Source organism: Cynara cardunculus, assembly GCF_001531365.2.
Source record: "Cynara cardunculus var. scolymus isolate 2C chromosome LG 5, CcrdV1, whole genome shotgun sequence".
Taxonomy (NCBI): Eukaryota; Viridiplantae; Streptophyta; class Magnoliopsida; order Asterales; family Asteraceae; genus Cynara; species Cynara cardunculus.
Window position 1 is genome coordinate 33660424 of NC_037532.1, and position 23446 is coordinate 33683869.

A 23446-nucleotide genomic window follows, 5' to 3' on the forward strand; every position below is an offset into this window, starting at 1 on the left:
GATACACCGGTAACCCAGATATCGCTAAACCAATACTAATCGTGGTAACATCTTTTTTCTAAGCAAATATACCGGTAACTCAGATACAGCTGAGCTAATACTCATCATGGTAATATCTTTTCTTTCCAAGCAGATATACCGGTAACCCAAATCATGGATGGACCTAGGCTTGTGGTATAGGTGGCACATGACACCATATTATTTCTCCGTCGAAGGGTAAAAAAATTAGGTTTCGTGAACAATGCAACCATATTAATTTGTTGTGTGTCACCGTATATATTTTGAAACTATGATGAGAACAAATTTTATTTGGTAGAGTTGGTTTGCAAGGCTTTTATTCTACCCCGCACCCAAGTTCGAATCATGTAAGTATCATTTTCTTAGTCAAATGGTGTCATCCTTTGAAAAAAAATCCGTATATTTGTTTCTTATAGTCAAACGGTGTCACCGTTTTCACTTTTCCCAATATATTTTTCTTATAGTCAAATGGTGTCATCATTTGAAAAAAATTATGGGTCCGTCCCTGACACAGATACCGCAGGCCAATCTTAACGTGATAAAATCATCATATAACAAGAAAACCGACATAATTTAACACATTTACATTAAAGTCAAGTCATGAAGACGCAAATCATGTGAACAAAGAGAGATTACATACAATAAAAAGTGAAAAAGAAACATAAAAAACATAGGAAATGGTCTGTTTACAAGCATCCAAAGTGTGTTGCCATCTCTTAGGGCTTCAATTCAACAATGTGTTGGTTTGTACGGGGAATGATTTGATCAGGATTGCTCAATTTGAGCTAGCCATGGATGGACTTACCTGCAACTAGGGTTTAAGCATTCATTCTTTAAGCTTCATGATGATGATGATGATGATGATGAAGAAGATGATTGACGTAAAGAACAAGCAACAACTTGTGCCCATTGTCTCAATCTTGTCTTCATCGTCTGTGGATCGTCCCCTTCATCAACAAATCACAAAATTAGAATTCAATGAACAACAGATTAAAAGCCAAAAACAATCCAATTAGTTGAATTGAAGAGGTTTATGATTGAATATGATTGTAATTCGGTATTTTGAGGCAAAATTGGTTTGTATATAGCTTTGAATTTATGGTTTATAATTGAAATTCTAGCAAATTCATATGAAAATTAGAGAATTTGAAATTAGAGAAAAAGATTACCGCGACTGAATACGGCGGCGCGAGGGTTCTCCGACGGAGAAAACAGATCGGATTCGGAGACGGAAGATGAATATGAAGAGACGGAAGAAGAGGAAGACGACGACATGGACGATGATTTCGAGATCGTATCGTGATATTGCTTGTTGACGGTGTAATACAAACCTAACGCCGGCAAAGTACTTGAAAGTCGATCATTCGATTCATCAAACCCAAACCCTAGCTCGATACAAGCTTTGAGCTCATCAATATCCTCATCAGTAACACTCTTGTTCCGCCGCCGATAACGTTGGTAGTGTTTGTCCTTCCGCTTGAGCCATTCCTCGTCTCGGAGTATGTCCGGCGACCAAGACTTGTGTTTGTAGAGAGGAGAGGGCGGCGGCGGTGGAGGTGCGGCGGCGAGGGGGTGAGGTGGCGGCATAGACCGGTCTCCCTGACCCCTTAGGGTGGGGACCCTGTGAGTTTGTTTGGCCGGTTCTGAAATCGCAATTGGTTGGTTTGACCAAAAAAAACCCGACTTATAAAAGAGAGGGGTTGGGGATGTTGACCCCACCACGCAACCACGTAAAAAGATATATTTTATAAAATGATTTTTATTATAATTAAATAATAATTAATAATTGATAAATTATTTTTCTAGAAATATCGGCCTTCGACTTTGACGTAGTCCATTATTTGTGGGTCAATAATAGAAATTTAAAGCACCTAAATTTGTGGGTCATTATTTGACATCTTGACTCCAAGTAATTTGTTTTATACGTAGGGTTCGTTTTTAGTACTTGTAATTTTGAATTTTAAGTAAAATGTATTAATAAATAATATTTTATGTATAAAAAATGGTTTTTAAAAGTTTTTATCAAATATTTTATAATATAATATGAATACCAGTAAATATTATTTCATTGTAATTAATTATACAAGGGGCCCCCATTTCACTTAGAAATGAATCTTTGTATTCATTACGTGTGAGTTTTAATAAAGACTTCCTTTACCACCCATCCAAGGGTTGAGTTCAAGTAAGTAAAAGCATAAATTCCTTTTTTATGTCAAAAATACTCTTTATTTATTTTAAAATTATATTTTATTTGTAAAAGGACAACACTGCCCTTCATATGAAGGGCACGTAAGGCAATTAACAAAGCAAAGACAAATGTATTAAAGCAAAGATTCAGGGTCGTTTACCAAATACTTACCTGGTAAGTACTTATCGGTAAAAAGTTATCATGCTCACTTTGTTAGGTAACATTCTTGACTATCAAAATGGATTGTGGTAAACATCTTTTACCCGATAAACACTTAACCGATCTTTTACCCAATAAAAGGTTCCATAGATCATAGTGAGATTGTTGATAAGCGTCTCTTAGCATATAAGGTTTTAGTAAACGACCCTATGGTAAGATGGTCGGTAGGCCTTGACCAGGTAAGAATCAAGAGCCTCACCAAGTAGATTTTCAGTTATTATCATGCTCACCCGGTTGGCATGTGTTAAACAATCTCTTAGCATTCATAAGATTTGTATTAAAACAAATTCAAAACCAAGATACGATTGATAACATTTTGTTGAACTTTCGCTGTAATTACACTTGCACCTACATAGCAAAAAAAACCCCCAAGATTCAGTTAAAAATGAACCAAATGCAACAAGACAATGGTTTTCTTCCTTGTACCTATATCTAGAACGGGAGCTGCATTGTATATACATATATATATATATATACACACAACGGATCGTGGGAGAATAAAAGTTAAAATGAGAAGCATAAGAAGGAATTTGGACCCTTGATCACTCTTAATCTCACCCCATGAAGTGCGCTCATCACGGGAATTGATCTGGTGCATCTTGACACATCACATTAGAGTTGATCTTCAATTAGGATTGATCCAAGTGTGAAGATCTCTTCTTACTTTTCTCATCGTAACTTTCATTCTCACCGTATTTACTCATTTTCGAAGAAATCCTATGAAATTTGCAAAAAGATCACCACCAATAACATGATTCAACCCAGACACCCGGAAACATCAAAAGAAAACAGATGATCAGACTTGGTCCTTGAAGATCGATTGATTTCTTATACGGTTTATGTCGAAATCAAGATTGAACATTAAAATTTAAAACTAAGGGGTTGTATACTGAAAACTTGTCGCCTCTTACTCTTGCGCTGTCAAAGATGGTCGTTATCAGCAATTTTATGTGCCATTTTGCTCACCAAGAATACAAGTGAGGGTGGTGACTCTTACTCGGTTAGTGTGATAATCAATAATTTTACCGGTAAGGTAAGTGAGGATAATGACTTTTACCCGGTCAACGTTTTAGCCAGGTGTTGGTAAACTGCCCCCAAGACAATTTAGAAAAAGTATATGACACACTTAATTTGGACCATCCACATTTTTCAAGACCCATGCAGAATTTTGTGAAATGCACAGTTCATTCAAGACCTGCAAGTTCAAATGCATCATCAGTTACTCTATAGCACAAACAAATGGTCCAATCAAATCTCCCAAACATTGTGTTCCACCTGTTTTGGTGGGTCCCACTCAGTCCCGTCCCTGTGTTGTCCAAGTTGACAAAAACATGGGACAACAACTTTTTGATATGTGTTGTCCAGTCCTAAGGTATCAAATGTTCCCTTATGGATTTTATTGACTAGTGTAGGATATGAAGACTTGCTCTTCTTGCCAAAATTTAGGGGTCGTTTACCAAATATTTACCAGGTAACTGGTCAATTACCATACCGGTGAGCATAAGAAGGACCAATAATCTTACCCAATACCCAGTAAGAGGGAATGCAAGAATTGAAAGTCTTATCCGGTAAGATAGAGAGGTGACTCTTACTCGGTAAGTGCTTGACAAGTGATAAACGCTTACCATCAATCCATTTTGATGTCCAAGAATGTTACCTGATAATATAAATGAAGGTAGGGGTTGTTTGGTTGGTTTTCCATTAAATTCTTTATGGATAAAGTTGTCTATGTTGATTAGGAAAGTTTTTGTTTTGGATGGTTTTTTCATAGATGGTATGAGGGTGTTTTTTAACCGGGAAGGATAGGTTTAGGAAAAACTTGACTTCCTACATAAAGCTCTCCCTATAAGCTTACTAAATAAAGTCATCATTACGTCACTACCAAACAGTCATGTATGACTAACCGAATAAGCTGAGAGTCTATTAAGCTCATTAAGCTACTAACAACATGACCGTAATGACTTTTGTCAGTTTGCATTTGAAAAACAGACCCTTAGTCCTCTCTTCCATAGTTCATGTAAAACAAGTGAACGTATGAATGTAAGTGAAGTTGGTGCAAACAAATTACTAGTCAATTACAAGCAATTTATAACCCCTCGATGATTATAGGACCGAATTATAAAACGTTCTATCTAAAAGAGGTTAGATAGGTTGACCCATTTACTTAAATGGGTTTGCTAATTTTGGGTTGGATCACTTTTTACCAGCTCTATTCAGAAGTCTTTAAGGGGTTGTTTGTTTACCTTTTAATAGTTTCATTAAGAGTCATGCTCTGAATCGTTAAGAGGTGAATCTTGTTTGACAAAAAAAGAAATGATTCCAAAACCCTCTGAATAATTTTGTATCCTAGGCCTCCCTTAACCATTCAGCCCCCTAATTTCATTGTAAACAGTTACCAAACAATTATATTTCATTTTGAACTATATTATGAGAGCCTCTTAATCATTCTGATCACTTAATCATTCAGCAACTGCCAAACAGCCCCTAAATTTTTTTAATCAATGAACTAAAATTATGATGGTATTTTTGTAAAAAGCATGAATATCAAGGGGCAAAATGGGTATGGCAGCAAAAATGGTTTTCATTTCTTGCAACATCTTTATATGTATCTATACATTACTAGAATTCACAACTTGCTACAAATTCAAAAAAGCCCAAAATCTCTAGCCCTTTTGTGTGTTGTTGTCTGTGTAAATGCTACAATGCTGTACAATTTTCACATAATAGTATAATCGGAAAACCCGCATTCTTGGGTCGAAAAATTCTCATGCCGTCTGGAGAATCCGACTCCCATCCTCCTCCTCCGCAATCTTTGGTGGTGGCGATCTCATCACTTTTACCCGAAATGCTACCTGTACAATAGACGTCGAAATCAAGATTTTTGATCAAATTAGAACAAAATATGTGGTTCGACTTTAAAGGCTCCTCCATAGGTTGTCGTTCGAGATTCCTCAAGGTCATTGATGGGATTAGGGACGGCAAAAAAAACCCGCAGCCGAAGGGGAATCCCCTGGTTTGACTAGGGAATCCCCAAATTTATGAACCGGGGATGGGGATACCCTTCATCCCTTACCCTAGCCCGAGTATTGACTATACATTTCTATGTATATATATATATAGACTAAGGGGCCGTTTACCTTAACACTTACCCGGTAAGCACTTACCGGTAAGATTCAACACTATCGCTTACTTATCGGGTAAGATTTTATTCACTAAAACACATCGTATGCAACTATTTATCCCGGTAAGCGCTAACCATGGTAAGAGTCTTCGTCCTCACTTACAGGGTAAGACTCTTGATTCTTGCCTTCGCTCTTACCGGGTAAGACTTTTAGTTCTTGTCATATTCATCCGGTAAAGGTAAAGTGACTTGGTAAGTGCTTACCCGGGTAAGCGTTTGGTAAACGGCACCTAAGTATCATAATATAGGGGGAAACCCAATAATATATAAATATAATCAATCTTCATGATGAAAATTAGTAAAAAGAATTATATTATTTATTTGGTTGTTTATGGCAAACTTTTGTTGATATAACTGTCGTGATTATAAGAACTTCACTTATTAAATATCGTAATTGATATATTTGTGTTTGAACTACGTTTTTTATGTTATCTTTATACAAATGCAACGAATAAAATTTGTTTGATTAATATTTTAACATTATATGTTGTTTAAATGTAAAATTAGCATTTATATATATAATATATAAAAACATTACGTAAAAACTTAAATTGTATAGACGAGGAAAAATCCCCGATGGGGATGGGGATGGGGATTGCGATCCCCGGTAACCCGACCGCATTGCCATCTCTATTGGGAATTTTCCTGACTGTTATCTTCTGGCTCATGGGATTAGTTGAGGTGTGCACAATCTGGCTCGAACACCCGCGGTTACCGAGAATGGAAGAAAAAAGAAGACGCGATTTGACTACTGATCTAGAAAAGTCAAAATGCATCTCGTTTTTATTATGAGCAAGTGTTAGTTACCTTCTTATTTGGGCCAAACTCGAGGACATCTGATGGATGAAAACGAGCTGGGGAGTTTGGAGGAACCCGATATCGCCTATCCTCGTTACTGTAAAGTGAAAAAACTTCGGATTTTTAGATATCCCTTCATGAAAAGATGCAAGATTTACACAGATGCATGATAAATGCGCAAAAAGATCGGATTTTCTAGATATCCCTTCACGAAAAGATGCAAGATTTACATAGATACATGACTAATACGCAATAAAAATCGGATTTTCTAGATTTCCCTTCAAGAAAAGATGCAAGATTTACATAGATGCATGATGAATATGCAAAAAGATCAGATTTTTTAGATATCCCTTTATGAAAAGATGCAATATTTACATAGATGTACGATATATATCACACAGGGAGGATCAAATGAGAGCATCGTCAAAATAAGAAAACAGCCAAATCATATGTGATTTTACACATCAATTTAGTGGAAAATTACATGTGATTCAGTTGTTCTTGTGTTCTCTTACTTGGTTACTGCTCTCGTATGAACCTGACTCTCATGTATATAGAGAGAGATTTGTATTTGAAACTCCCCTCTCTCTATATATATGTAAAAGGGATCATATCTACTAGATATCTCTTCATGAAAAGATGAAAGATTTACATAGATGTATGATATATATATGTATATATAAATATATATGCAAAAAGATAAAATTTCTAGTATCCCTTCTAGATTTATGATAGATATGCAAAAAAAATCAGATTTTCTGAGAGTTTTGCGTCTCTTTAACCAACTTACTCGGTGATATAGGTACCATTTTCACTCCTTAAATCCGTCACAAAAAAGGCGCCATCTTTGCAGCTTATTCGAGCATGTAGTTTTGAAATCTAAGATCAAAGAAGAACGCTACTTAGCAATGGCGAACCAAGATGGTTTTATCGAACAAGAATAATGCGAAACAAGCGAAAACGAACCTCTGGTGACGAGATGACTATCGAATTTCCAGGAATACTCGTATGTGGTATGCTCCTATAATCAAGAAAGATTACCCTTCAATGCAAATTCGTTTGAACAGATTTTGAACTCTCTTGAGTTCATCACAAGACTTACCCAACAATGCAGGGTATTTTCTCGTCACGGCTTAATGAGATAGGCGCGGAATCAGCATTCTGACTTCCAACCGGAAGCAAAAACCAACTACAAAACAGGAAGAGAAGAAATTTCAAGAAAAACCCTTCAACATAAGTACGTACATGAGGCGAACCATTACTCACTCGCCACTAAGAGCACGCTCCAAAGCATCATCATCTCTAAACCAGTTTTGCAGTTCATCGTTTGCCTGCATAATCGGTTTTTCCGTTAATTTTTAGAAAGATACACACTACAACGAAATCAGTTTTATAGGATGCCTTATTGTCTCCCAGTGTCCTAATAGACTGCTTAATAAAACTACCTATTAGTATTTTTATGACACTATTTGAAAAGTGTCTTGTATATAAAAAAAGTGTGTTCATGGGACACTTCTCAATTTTGTCTTCTAAAAAAAGCTAATAGAACATCTCTATTTCAAAAGTGTTCTAAAAAACTTGTTAGGATGTCCAAATACGTCCTAACATCCATCCTATTGTAACACCGGACAGACAGTTGTTTGATCCTATAAAGCAGTCTATTAAGACATTTAGACATATTTGGCGTCCTATAAATCCGATTTTAATGTAGTGACAAGGACCTGAGTTATTTTACTTTATCAGTAAGTCTGCATTGTTGTGGTCTCCCTTCAAGCTTTGAGCTGCAAAAGAAAATATAGAAACTTAGAGCTGCAAAAGATGAAAAAAATTTAAGTTTCATAAAAGGATTCTCAGATAGCACTCACCCATTGCCACCAAGAACCCAACTAAGCATCAATGGCATTCCAATATCAATGAAAAATCTTCCACCAACTCGTCCAGGATGCGGTATTCTGAAGTTTGTTAAAAACTGGAAAACAAAGATGTTATACACCAAAAAATCTGGTAATGGTTGTCAGGTTTTGTGTAATTTGAACGGGTTTTTTTGTAACTCGTACCGACAATGGGCCAAGCCCGACGCCCAAATAAGCCTTGTAAGTTGAGGCCATTATTGCAGCCATTCTTGCCAATCCGTGAATAACTGCAACTCGAAGTCTTCTGGCATCTTCATATCTGAAGAGATGAAAAGAAAAGTTAAAAATGGCTAGAGTTTCTTTTAGATGGTCAGCGTATGCGTATGAAACAAAGCTCTTGATCCAGTATATACTGACTTGAAACATAATAAAGTGTTTCACAGAGCAGTGAATTGGATACAAGGATCCATTCTACCTTAAAAAGTCCGATTTCTATCCTTAGAAAATGGAGAAAAAAAGGTCCCATTCTACCTTAAAAAGTTGGGTTTCTTTCACGGATGAAGTCTTACCTCCTTAGAAAATGGAGAAAAAAGGATTCATTCTACCTTAAAAGGTCCGATTTCTATCAAAGATGAAGTCTTACCTCCTTAGAAAATGGAACAAAATGATCCATTCTACCTTCAAAAGTCTGATTTCTATCAAACATGAAGGCTTACCTCCTTAGAAAATGGAACAAAAGGATCCAATCAACCTTAAAAAGTCCGACTACTATCAAAGATGAAGTCTTACTTTATTAGAAAACAGAGAAAAGGATTCATTCTACCTTAAAAAGTCCGATTTCTGTCAAAAATGAAGTCTTCCCTCCTTAGAAAATAGAAAAAGAAAAGGATCCATTCTACCTTACAAGTCTGGTTTCTACCAAAGATGAAGTCTTGCCTCATTAGAAATTGGAACAGAAATGATCCATTCTACCTTAAAAGTCTGACTTCTATCAAAGATGAAGTCTTACTTCATTACAAAATGGGAAAACTGATTCATTCTACCTTAAGAAATCCGATTTCTATCAAAGATGAAGTCTTACCTCCTTAGAGAAGAAACGACATCTATAGGAGCTCCTGACTCGGTGCCTTGCCTCCACGCTTTATCAAGCTCAAGCGCTAGTTGATAGCTATCCTGTAGAAACATCAAGGTTCAACTAACCTTCTCTTGCGTTCTAATTTATGGAATGGTTCAAAACGGAACGCCCATTTTTTTCTTTTTTTGGTAACAATGGGTGTCCAGGCCAGCTTGAGCGCACCTTGACTAATTTCATCGGACCCTAAAGCCTGGAAAATCCCCAGTGACCCTTAGGAGACTCGAACTGGCGGCCTATGGATAGGAGCCCCGAGTCCTAGCCTTTATTTGGCAGTTGAGTTGGCCCTCAAGGTTTAAGAAACGCCTAAATTGCATCTAATTTATTGAGTTATAACGTTACCTCAATTGCCATGCACCCTCCTTGACCCAAGTTAGGCTGCATTGCGTGGACCGAGTCTCCAAGCAAGGTTACACGACCCCTTCCCCACGTAAATTTTGGGGTGCGATCATATATATCTCGCCTTAAAATTGCATCTTCATCCGTGGCAAGCAACAAATCCACCACATTATCACACCAACCTCCAAAGATTTCAAGTAATCGTTCCTTTTTACCTGTAAAAACATCAACAAAAGTGTCAATCATCAAGAACGGAAGTTTTAGAGTTCAATATAAACAACTATCTTAAAGAAACTTCTAAAAATCAAGCAATTTAACTTTATATAACCAAACAATTGTGCGTACTACATAAAGGTGTTACAATAAAATGTTAAGATGTATTTGGGTATCTAACAAGTTTTTAAGACACTTGTTTTTGTAAAACCTTTTCAAATAATGTCTTATAAAAAAAGACTAATAAGATGCTTTATTTCAAAATCGTCTTAAAGATCTTGTTAGGACGCCCTAAAGCATCCTATCAACTTATTGTAACACATTTAGGGGGTGTTTGGGATTGCTTATTTAAAACAACTTATGCTTTTTTGTAAAAGTGCTTATTAACTTATGAGGTATCAAACTGGAGTTTTGTAAAAAGTGTTTGGATTAGCTTATAGCGGTACGAAAAAGCAAAATGACCAAAACACCCCGGTTCATTTGAGGTTATGTACCAGTTGAGGGTTAGAAAAGAAATCAAGCCGTCTCCTCTCCGTGCGTTCCCTTTCTCGTCGCCTCCTTCTCGTCGTCGGCTCTAAACCCTAAACCAGGTCGCCGGCGATTAAAGCATCACCAGGTCGCCGGCGATTAAAGGTTCTTAACCAGCAAGATCGGATGCGATAGCCGGCAACGATGCGAACGAAACCAGCAAGAACGTCGTCTGTGGAAGTCTTGCCGGCAACGATGATGAGATGGATGCGATGAGAAACCAGGGTTAAAAGGGTAATCTGTCAAATAAGTCAAGAGGGTTTAACTTATCAAAAACGACTTATTACCGGTTTGGTACCGGTATAAGCACTTTTTTTTTTTTATCCAAACACTCCAAAATGACTTATTACCGGTTTGGCACCGGTATAAGTCAATAAGTCCGTTTGAAACGCTTTCCCAAACACCCCCTTATTATATTATATAGAGGGTACAATTGTTTGGTTCTATAAACTTAAGTCCTATTAAGCAGTCTATTAAGACACTTAGACATAATATGGCGTCCTATAAACCCGATCTTATTGTAGCAATAGATGATCTAAGCATTTAAAAGAGAGAGTACCATCGGCTTTATCAGAACCACCAGCTGGTTCGTTGTGAAATGCATACCATTGCATCTTTCCGCCACCAACATCAGAAGAAACAAAGTATTGTTTGTGTCCTAAGAACACCCGATACCTACAGAAAATACATATTTCGATCAATACAGACGTTAAAAAGATGAATTTAAGACCAAAAAGATAACACACATACCCAACACTAGTGATATCAGCGGGTATAAAATCAGCAATCCCAGTATAACAGGTGTAGCCCGAGTATGTGACATCCTTCGGCCCAAACAAATTCTTTCGTACCTGTTTATATCCAAAGAATTGTGTGCAATAATGTTAGCGTGATATCTAAAATGCACTGATAAGGATCGTAGAAAATGGCATACCTTTGACCATATTCCATCGGCACCAACTAGAAGATCGCCTTCGAATTGTTCTCCATTTTCAAGAGTCACAGAAACCTAAATTACAGCATACTGTATGAGCATCTAATACACGTGATTACAAATAGACACTATAGCAAAATCGGCTTTATAGGATGCCAAATATGTCTAAATGTTCTAATAGACTGCTTTATAGGACTTAAGCTTAGAGGACAATAAGTTGATTGCACGCTTTTGGGCGTCCTAAATTGTTTTTTTGAGAAGTGTCATATAGTGGCTTGTTTTCATAAGACACTTTTTCAAATAATGTCAAAAACATTAATAAGACGCTTTATTTCAAGAGTGTCATACAAAACTTGTTAAGACGTTCAAAAGCATCCTCTCAACTTATTGCAACACTTTTAGATAGGACGCACTTTCCTATAAGATTAAGTCCTATAAAGCAGTCTATTAGGACATTTAGACATATTTGATGTCTTATAAAGCCGATTTTGTTGTAGTGAGACCCATCCAATGGATACTGAGACGAGCTATTAGCTATACCGTAAGAGAGAAGTGAATAGGAAGTGAAAAAGGGTTCAAGATTCTACCTTGTCACCATGATCTTCGAAGTTTACTACATTGCTACCATTCAAAATGATATCTTCTCCAACAGCATCGGCTAGAATCTTTTGTAAGGTCATTCGGCTTATAACTCGGGTAACTGGAAGGCCCCGTTCCACTGCAGGAGTGAATGTATCAAACTTGATATACCTGATGACCAACTATATACATCAATTAAGGTGATTGATAATGTATAAAATTTAGAACCAGAAAGGAAAATAAAGTTCACCACAACAAAATCGGCTTTATAGGAGATAAAATATGTACAAGTGGTTGTTTACTTTCAGCTTAAATGAGCTTATGGCCTGGATGGCTTTTATCCACTCAGCCATACAGGAAGGTTTCTTTACGGTTTAATCGTTAAGCCATAAGCCAAAAGGGCCATATGGAATAAGGTCGGACCCCTCACTTGTCCCCATAAAGACACCTCAAACAAATTAATACCATAAATCCCCCATAAATAATCCAACTCTCTCTCTCTCTCTCTCTTTGCCTCCCTCAAACCCGTCGGTGTTCTGTCCCTCAAGACGTACAAATTTATCCAAAAAACAACTTAACCCTTACAAGGCTCAATGAGGGAAAAATGTGAGCAACCCCTAAATGCCTTTATAAGACTTGAGTTTATAGGACCAAACAATTGTACTTCCTATATGAAGGTGTTAATAATAAGTTGATAGGAAGTTCTTGGGCGTCCTAACAAGCTATTTAGAATGTCTTTTAGATAAAGTGTCCTATTAATCTTTTTATATGACATTTGAATTTTTATAAAAACAAGTGTCCTGTAACAAAGATCTGTCCTACAAAAAATCTAATAATCAAGTGTCCAGGAACCTTCCATAAAGTTTCCTTTAAAAGCTTACTAAACAAGCCACTTTCTATATAATCAAGCCACTACTAAACAGTCATGTATAACTGACCAAATATGATGCGAGTGCCATTAAGCTCGTTAAGCCGCTAACAAACAAAATCTTAATATATGGCGCCATACAAAGCCAATTGTCTTGTAGTGATGATCTTCCAATGGCAGCAAGCAAATAGGGTATCTTATCTTTGCTAATTACAATAATCTAATCCATAAATACAGAAATCTATCATAAACTGTGGATGTAAATGAAGGCTTACCAATTACCAGAAACACCATCAACCAATCCATTAATCCTTTGACCAGTGATGCAACCAGCCTTCATAACTTCATCAGCAACCTCCACATCAATGGCTTCCAAAGCAGCCAAAGCATTACTTTGAATCTGAATCGGACCTCTATACTGTCCTTCACCTCTAATCGCACTCAAATCTCTCTCAAAAACCACCACTGAAAACCCTCTCCTCTTTGCCGCCAAAGCAAACACCAGCCCCCCAATCCCACCGCCTGCCACCAGTACTCTTACGTTCTTCTTCTTCTCACCCAAAGAACCCCCACCCTGCTCCGCCGTCTCCCGCGGCGGCGCTTCCATCGCTACCGCTTTAACTTTCGAAGAAAGGCTAATCTTCTTGAACGACGACCCACTTTCTTTACATTTGGGATGATGGATTTTTGAGTGAACTGAGTGAAGGAATTCGATTGGGAACTGGGTTTTTGAGTGGAGTGTTGTTGTTGGGTTGATTGAGCTGCAAAATACATGGCAATTCGCCATTTTTGAACAGGTTCAAGAATTCAAACTTTCTTCTGGTTTTGCGATGAAAGAATTCTTAGAATTAAAGAGGAGGTTTGGAAGAGGTTATTGGGGATTGATTGAGTAGTGGTGGGGCAAGTGGGATTGTGAGCCAATCCATCGAGGAGACCTGGAACATGGAGAACCAATGATGGAGATTCTTGAAAGCCATGTGGCAATTTTCTGTTACTCCATTGTTTTTATGAAATAAATATCTTTATGGCGGTACTATAATATTTCCTAATATATTTTGTGGCATGGATTAATTGCATCTACACCCCCTATACTATCATTCAATTACAATAATGGCCCTTAAACTTTAAATTTTGTTATACTTTAACAAACCACCCGTAAATCAAAGACTATTTAGTGTCTGTTTGGTTTGCAGAATTTGGAGAAGATATAAACATATCGGTTTTCTGTGTTCAGAGGTATAGACCCCATTACAGAGGTCTCATTGAAATCAAAGTTATAGTAAAAGGGGTATATGTGGATTACATCATATGTTTCGTGGATGCAATTAACTGTTTATGTTATCTTACACCATACGCGTTTTCAAATAAAGAACTTTGTTAGGTGCTTTAAAAATATTTTTCCGTTTCTGGTCTATGAAACAAAGAGAAGTGTGATTTGGGTTCTTTGATTTAGGTATTGTGGCATCATCTGTCGCCGACGTTAATAAAAACAAGCAATTTGAAAAGACTTATTATATACAATTATAAATTTATAAATATAAAAATACGTAATAATAAATACAGAAAATGAAAGTACAGGAATTTTAGTCGATCTTTTGAGACGAGTAGTCCTTTCAAATTTATATGTAGTGTTTGCTCTAAACGTGTTTTAATGTGATTCCTTCTTTTTTTCTGTTTGGTCGATTTAGAATGTTTGGTCATTTTGTTTGTTTTCTTATCTGTCTTCACTCGCAAAGAACATTAATTGTGGAACTAATAACAAAACATAGGAAAATGAAGTCTTTAGATATGTCGAATATCGATAATTTTTTTTTTTTGAAGTATATACTATTTATATACGGCAAAATAGAACAAATAAACTCACGCACCCTCCTCACTTATGGTGAGGTTTGAACCCTTGACCTCCTAGAAGGCCAAGGACTCACATACCGCTAGGCCAAAGGCCCTTTGGTCGAATATCGATAAATTATTGTCATCAATTGTGGAACTAATAATTAAAAATAGCAGAACACTTTTTTTTAAACATTTTACAGTATCTCAATCATTTAAAATTGAAAACCATTTTACACAACAGATGTTTAAAACAAAAAAAATATATAAATTTACGCAGTGCAAACCACGAACTTGTCATATACTAAAAGCATCTCCAACAAATATGCTATAATTTTTCTAAAATGGAATATCAAAAATCAAAATCTCTAAAAAAAATTACATACAACTCCAACAGATTAACTATATTATTAAAATACTATAAGGGTATTCGCGCAATGCATCGAGATACATCTTGATTTTAATATTTCATTTTATTATTTATCTCAGTCGATGTTATAGTATGTCTTATGTGATTTTGAAAAAGTGATGATGTTTTTATTTTTGAATAAAATATAAATTTGAAGATATCATAAAAATTAGACAAAAATATATCAATATTAGTATCAAATTAACTACATTTTATGTAATTTTTTAATTCAATTTTTTTTGTTATATTTTAATTTAGGTTCAATAACGATGTAATTTATATTTTGTTTAATTATATAATATTCTTATAAAGATCATAATTAATTATTTTGTTAGAACTCGGTAATTATTCTAATGTTTTTTATTAGTGAAAAAATAAAATATTATTTATATTTTCATCTTTTTTTATTTATCTATTTTAACATACAATATTACATAATTTTGTTAGAGTAAAAATATATATACTTCTGCATATGTGTTAGAGTAGAAAAAGTATCTATTTTTAGAATCACCAAAAAATTTCTATTATAACATAGATATTGAAAATGCTCTAAACAGATGTATAAAAAAGTAACTATGAAAATGTACTCTACTAGCCCTTCCCTTTTCCATTCTATTACGTTTTTTTTACCATCACTTAGAATTGACATACGTTTTGACACTGGTTTTGTATATGAGGTTTTTCGGGTTACATATAAAAATAAGAATCAGTGTAAAAAATAACAATTTACTGTGAAATAAATTCAAGAGTAAACTACAAATTTGGTCCCTATGGTTTGGTGGTTATAACACCTTTGGTCCTTACAATTTTGAGATTACAAGATGATCATTATAGTGTGCAAAAACGACTGGATTTGGTCCCTTCCTCTAATAACTGTTAAAATAAATTCGTCAAAAGTGAGGGGGCATTCCTTATATACTCTCATTCTGAAGTGTAAATAGAAAATAATATCCTTTACATAATTATTTTTTATATTTTTCTCCTCCGGTCATCTTATCCGGCTAAACTCCGACAATCTTTTTCAGCCCAAATTTAAAATCCAAAATTAGAATCAAATTTCAATATCAATTCAAAATCCAAACTGAACCAACAATGATATACCTAATCGATGAACCTTAATCCAAACCAAAATCAAAATAAAACTCAAATCCAAAATCGTAATTGATGTTATCTTGGATGAAGACCGAGAATTGGGGACCCAAATGTTAATGAAAAGCTAGAGAACATGAAGGAAATTACCAACACTCTTGAAGTTCTATGCCTAAACTCTGATCGAGAATTAAGGGTTTGTCCCAAATCTAAATTCTAATCGATGATCGAGGCCCCCTCCTCTTTTACACGTTGTTGCTCGGTTTGATGGCTCTGGCCTTTATACCATTCTGATCGATGACCCAAGACCCATACCTAAATTTTTCCTTTGATTAGTCTCAACGACGTGGGGTACCAATGGTGTTTACCGATCAAGCACCAACCAGAATAACAACTTATCACCAAACCTCATTGTCTTCATTAACCTGCACCACCAAAAGCTTGACGAAGAAACGTAAGCAAAAAAGCATAATTTAAGAAAGAGGTCCATAGCCAATTTTCCATATGAAATCAAAAGGTGCGTTGATTAGCGTCTTTCTTTTCATCCTTCTTCATTATGTGTATATGGCCTTTTTTTTGCCCTGGTGCTCATTTTGTATACTGGAACCCTTTTTCTAGCCTCCATTGTTGGTCTCTTCCCTTCCCCCTTGCAAGTGTGGTTTTCTTATAGATTATAACTTTCAGAGAAAAATAACTTAGGACATTAGACCATACATCTTTCTTGGTATATCCAGATAATAGGTAAGAGCATAAACTGAAACATTCTGAGCAGATAGATGTTGGACAACGATGAAGTCCTGGGAGTTGGTCGTCCCTGGTGGCAAAGTGGGGAAGGAGTTAGGTTGGCCAACGACGAAGGTGGGGGAGTTGGTCGTCCCTGGAGATGAAGTGGGTGAGGAGTTTGGTTACAATGTGTATATTAGAGTAAGTTGCATTTATAGTCCCTATAATTTACGCGCGCACACACACATATATATGTGTGTGTGTGTGTGTGTGTGTGTGTGTTAAGGAAGAATATATAAAAGTAGGCAAAAGACTAAAATAACCCTATTTAACGAAGGGTTGTAACAGCTGTTAGAGGTAGGGATCAAACTTGGATTGTTGCACACTAGTTAAGCCTCAGGAGTATGTAGTGAAAAATCTCACCTACTCCATGTTCGAATCCATACGCTACTACATCTCTTGTGTCCATGAAGGTTCACTTGTTACAAAAAGAATAATGCTACTAAAACAGTTTTATTAAAACATGTTTGCAGTTACTAAACACTTTTACATATACTATATACATAGTTAACCGAGAATTCTACAACTGTTTCGTGTGATGGAGAACACCTGCTACACTAATATTAGACCTGCCAGTCTGCTGCTACACTAATACTAGACTCAGATATAGGTGTTTGCAACGTGTACAACTCCTACTAAAATTATGATTCACTTTATTTTTCTAAAATTTAGTCGACGTATCAGTTTGTGCTCCACTCGCATACTAAAAATATTGTTTCGTGCATAACATAACTGATACATTAAAAACATTGATAGCGTGCTAAAAGATTTTAACACATATTATGCACAAATTCTGAAAATCAAACTAGTCATGTATGTCGCTTTGTACTCACATGAATATTTACCCAATCGCAAAGGCTTCTGAAATTAATTCGTTACAAAAATGTGATCAACACGGGCACCTATGTAGTGTAACATACATATAAGTTCCCATACATATTGCTAAGCACTATTGTTGCACAAACACATTGAAAGTATACGAGTTTAAATAAACCTGGAAATCAACAAAAGTTGAACACAAACTTTTGATTTCACTTTCAACCTTGTGTAGACCAACACGAGCTTAGGTTTGACCTTGCCTACAATCAGAGTCGTTATTTAGCATGTTAAATGTGTATTTTGAATAGTGCCCTCATAATTTTGGGGCCCTATTTTACATTGTTTAAGGCCTTTCGCCAATGAATGTAAAATTATAGGCCTACATCAATGTCTCTCTAGTTTTTATCAGAAGACAAAAACAATACGCTTCATCTATAATTTTTGTGTGTGTGTGTATGTGTTTGTTATCTCATTTTTCAGTGTAATCAAAGTGCAACAGGAACTCCAAAAAGATTGGAACATCCCTGCCTATAATCTAGCATGCATTAAACACTACCTTGCACTTGGAGTGGTAGACTTCGGATTTTCGCCGAGCGGGTGCACGTTTACATTAGATTAAATTTCGGTTTAGTCCCTTTAGTTTTAGAATATTTCAGAACACCCTTCTACTTTTAAAAATTTCATTACAAAACCATTAAAAGATAAAAAGAAATAGCTACTACAAAAGAGCCTTGGACCTAAGACCTCCAAGAAGAGGGGTGCACCTTTACCAAACTACAACAACCATCGTGCCAGATTCAATTTGCTAATGTAACTTTGGTTTTCAAAACTGTAAGGGCATACTTATAGTTAAGCGGGTGCACCACTTTAATGTCTCGTTTTTTTTTCCTCTTGCGATAATCGAGTAAGTAAGTGCACGGGAACCCGCTCACCTCTTAGTAGGTTTGCCCCTACTTACCTTGTAAGCGAGCTTGGACTTTGCTCCATGTCTTGCTTACACTGCTCGCCTATCGCTCATCTCAAGTCTTGACCTTATCATGAGCTCGTAGGCAAGCTCCTTAAGCTTGTCTTCACGCTCGCTTTTAATTCACAAAGGCGTATGGTTCCGCGTAGTTGATCATCCAGACTGATTTTGACCACAAAGGTTTATAATCTTTCATTCTTTTTGCTTAACAACATTGCCGTCATGTATATTTGCTGCATACCATAATTATGTCGTTTAAACAACATTTAGATTTTAAGCTCCTAAATTGAGCCTTTTTCGCTGATCATACTTGGCACATGAAAACTTTATTTTTCCCATCAACATGTTGGACTTAACAGTCACTATTAGCTGACTCCTTAACATGTTAAGCTATTGATTCAGTAGTTAAACTAATTCAAAACATTGAATTTATACCCTAACTACTCATTTTCTTACTAAAAACCCGTTGCAAACCTCTTGCTTTTCAATTTTTTTGAAATTTGTGAGAGAGCAAGAGGGAGAGATTTCACTGCTAAAACCTTGATAAAGATTGATTTTGGGGATGTATAACCCCCCTCGAACTCTTATACGGGATTTTAGCCTCAACCTCTATCCTACCACTACAACAAAATCTGGTTTATAGAACACTCTCAATTTCTAAGCGTTCTAATAGACCTTTTTATAAGACTTAATTTATAGGACCAAAAAAATAAAGTGTCATATCTAAAGGCGTTGTAATAAGTTTATATGACGTTTTTTGACGTCGTAATAAATTTTTTAGGACACTTTTAATATAAAGCGTCTCATTAGCAACTTTATAGGACACTATTTGAAAAATTGTCCTATAAAAACAAATGCCCTATAAAAAATTGAGTTTATAGGACACTTTATCAAAAGTGTCATATAAAGTTGCTAATGAGACACTCTGCATTAAAAATATCCTAAAAAACTTGTTACGACGCCCAAAAACGTCATATAAACTTATTACAACACTTTTAGATAAGACGTTTTATATTTTGGTCCTATAAAGCAGTCTATTGGGACGCTTAGAGATTGTGGGTGTCCTATAAACTCAATTTTCTTGTAGTGTACGATCATTTGAGCTCAACTTTCCATACTCATAATTTAGCCCACATCTTGCCATTAATGACTATTAAGTCCATAAACTTAAATCTCTTACGACTTGACAATATTAAACCCTCACTAAAACATACAATATAAATTAGCCTAAAAATAAAATGTTATAACTGTAGACCGAATTAATTTGTTTAAACGATGGTAGCCAAAAACATGTAAGATTAACAAGATCTTTTTTTTTTTATCTCCATCAACTTTATTTTATATTGTCAAAGACCTTCCAGCTTAGTGGTAAAGGCTTGGGCATGACATAGTCATGAACCCGAGTTCGAGTCCTGGGAGGGGAGTGTTGGCGATATTTAAGTGGGGCCATGTTTAGCCTCCAAATTTGTCGAGGATTAGTCGGGTTTTGGCCCGGACACCCTTACCAAAAAACTTTATTTTATATTTCGAGAATTGTTAAACCAGGATGCATATGCATTTATTTTATCTATAAGGTGTTATTTTACCGGGAATGGTTGAAACGGTAACACGTTCATTTTACAATACTCAATCACATGTGATAAGCAAGGTGACTGTGGTTCACATAATGTTTTTGGATTGAATGAAATATGTCAAAAGAATTTGACTTTGATAGAATTGGAATCGGATGTTGTCAAGTTTGACTACCTTTTGGTTGGCAGACATTGAAATGAAATCCGTTAAGTAATTGAAATATGTATGTTTGGTTCACAGAATGTAGGAATGAAATATTGATAAATGATCAAAATGTCACTTTCTGAATATTTTTTTAACTGAAAATACTTAGATAAAACAATCATTTAATATGTAAAACAATAAAAATACACAACTCAAATATAACTATAAACCAAACAATGTTACTAAATCGATATTAAAATTGTCTCGAAATAGTTAATTCTTTATCAATAAATACATAATAGACATAATTCAGTGTTTATTACTTAATTAAGAAAGTTAACTATTATACTGAATAAATATTAAGACAATTTCGTTATTATATTTTGAAAAATAAAAAATAAAAGTATTAAATTAAATTAAATATGGTGTTTGAACAAAGGTATATTTAAAGAAACTAAAAATATATCAAAAAAATAAAAATAAAAAACAAGAGTACTAAATTAAATAAAAATAAAATAAAAAATAAATGTATTAAATTAAATTAATTAGGTTATATTTGGGTTAAAGGATATATTTGGGACTATGAAAATGCAACAGTTAATTCCATCAAAATCCCAACTTATTGTAAATGACGGTTGAAATTCATTATTTGTAAAATTTGGTGGATTTTGAATATTTCTTCTTCAAAAGAGAATGAACCAAACGAGAGAATGAAATTTGATCAAAAGAAATTCAACATTTCAATTCCATCGAATTCTTTCAGAATTTGTGAACAAGACGCCGCCTAAGTCGGAGAGGTGTATGAGCTCTGGGGAGACCAAAATTGCGGGTCGAGTCGCCCGCACACCACTAGGTCCCTTTACGTGTATTGTCAAATGTGATAAAAGATAGTACTAGAATTCATCACATGTGATACTAAATCAGAGACAAATAATCTTTGTCGGGATCTACATTGAACGCCAAGTTGTCCGTACACTTATTATCACATTTGACAAGATATTCTCGTGTTTTCGTAAAATACATATATTCTCGTTTAAATCTTCACCTTATTTTAACCATATAAAAAATCTTTTAAACATTTAATTAATAATAGTTAAATTATAAATAAAAATGAACGGCTTTATTTATATTAAAATAAATATTAAATAGAAATGGTCTCGAGACAAACATGTGGAGAGAGCAACATTCCTCGAGCCAAGTTTTGTGTTATATTACATTGTGAAACAGTCATTATATATACATATATATATATATATATACAGAAACTTGAGATCATGTGAGATAAAACTGTTTTCGTGAGACACGATTTTTATCTTTGAAACTTCACACCAAAAAACTGTGAAAGTAACTTTCACAGTGTTTTTGCTGTAAAGATTCAACTTCTTTTACCTTCACAACATTTTGTTGTGAAGTTTTAAGTATAAAAATCATATCTCATGTGTCTCATGAAAACAATATTGTCTCGCATGAAACTCACCCTACATATACATACATATATATATACACACACACACACACACATATACAGAGTCTCCTTCTTTTGTTAGTACAAACTTTGTTAATCGGGTCATTTAAGTTTTTTCTGTTATTGATACAAAATTCCTTAAATATTTCATTTACTTAATTATTATATTCTTTAATTATTACGTTTCTTAATTATTTAATTCACTTAATTATCTCATCACTTAATTGTTTCGCTTGTGAAATTTCTGATTTCACATACGAACATGTTCGAACTTTTTTAATTATCGCATCACTTTATGGTTTCACCTATGAACTTTGATTATATGGTTTCACATATGAGCTTTAGATAAAAATAAGTGTTTCACTTTTTAGTTTACTTAGGAACTTTGATTATCTGGTTTCACCTATGAACTTTATATAAAAATCATTGTTTCACTTTTTCATTTTACCTATAAACTTTACGATTTTATTTTTAAACAAAAATCATTTAAATATTTATTATTAATTATTTTCCAAAAATAAATATGAATATCTTTCAAAAATATTAAAAATCATTAAATAATATTATTGATTCTTTTTTAAAAATAAAATAAGATTATCATCCAAAAATAAAAATAATTTGTTCAAGAAAAATCTTTCAATTAATATAATATAATTTGGTTCCTTTTTTTTATTAAATTATACCCTCTCGTTAATCATGACCGTTGACTAGAAAAGTGAAAGAATTTAGAACGGTTGAGAAAATTAATACTATTTATTTGGTTAACAAATAATTATATATATATATAGAGAGAGAGAGAGAGAGAGAGATGGGTTATTATACAATCCTTTACATTTTTATAACCAATACAACTCAATCTCAATCATCCATTTAATTTGATGAATATGTAATTTTATAGAAGTTTTGATTGTTTTCTAATATAAAGTATTGATCATAATTAATGCATTTTATTCATCTTCCATAAATATTTAAATCATATTAAATAAACTCTCATCATTTCCATAAATATTTCAAATACAACCATGTTTTTCGTGAGACCAAACGTTTTTCGTGAGACTCGTAAGACCAATTTATGATCATTGATCAACTTTATAAGTTAATGATCTAACGGTCCAAATTGCACGATGGCAATTTGGTAATTATTAAGAAATCTTGTGGCGTTTATGAATGTTTAGATTGTCAAATTATAGATCTAATCGAATGGTTGAGAATTGGTCTTACGGGTCTCACGAAAAATCATTGGTCTCACATGATCTCAAGTATATATATATATATATATATATATATATACACATTATATAGACTTACGATCATGTGAGACCAAGGGTTTTTCGTGAGACCCATAAGACCAATTCTCAATACTTGGATTAGATCTACAATCTGAACATTCATAATCACAAGATTGCCACGAGATTTCTCAATAATCACAAAATTGTCATCGTACAACTTTAGACCATTAGATCATTAGTTTATAAAGTTGATCAATGAAAATAAATTGGTCTTACGGGTCTCACGAAAAAC

The 23446-nt window shown here is 34.6% G+C and overlaps 2 protein-coding genes across 2 annotated transcripts; both read right to left on the reverse strand.

The window, feature by feature from the left end:
- Positions 1-552: 552 nt before the first annotated feature.
- On the reverse strand, positions 553-1622 carry LOC112513468. The gene is made up of 2 exons (XM_025119743.1): positions 1188-1622; positions 553-965 (listed from the first exon to the last, which is right to left on the reverse strand). The coding sequence occupies exons 1-2, from the start codon at positions 1603-1605 to the stop codon at positions 859-861; spliced, it is 525 nt and encodes a 174-aa protein (XP_024975511.1). The 5' UTR covers positions 1606-1622; the 3' UTR covers positions 553-858.
- Positions 1623-4988: 3366 nt separating this feature from the next.
- On the reverse strand, positions 4989-13664 carry LOC112512572 (zeaxanthin epoxidase, chloroplastic). Its single transcript, XM_025118611.1, has 16 exons — positions 13126-13664; positions 11991-12153; positions 11404-11478; positions 11220-11320; positions 11029-11144; positions 9732-9943; positions 9339-9430; positions 8462-8576; positions 8270-8373; positions 8140-8185; positions 7671-7735; positions 7507-7593; positions 7371-7425; positions 7195-7283; positions 6414-6501; positions 4989-5277 (listed from the first exon to the last, which is right to left on the reverse strand). The coding sequence occupies exons 1-16, from the start codon at positions 13635-13637 to the stop codon at positions 5191-5193; spliced, it is 2007 nt and encodes a 668-aa protein (XP_024974379.1). The 5' UTR covers positions 13638-13664; the 3' UTR covers positions 4989-5190.
- Between the last annotated feature and the right edge of the window lie 9782 nt (positions 13665-23446).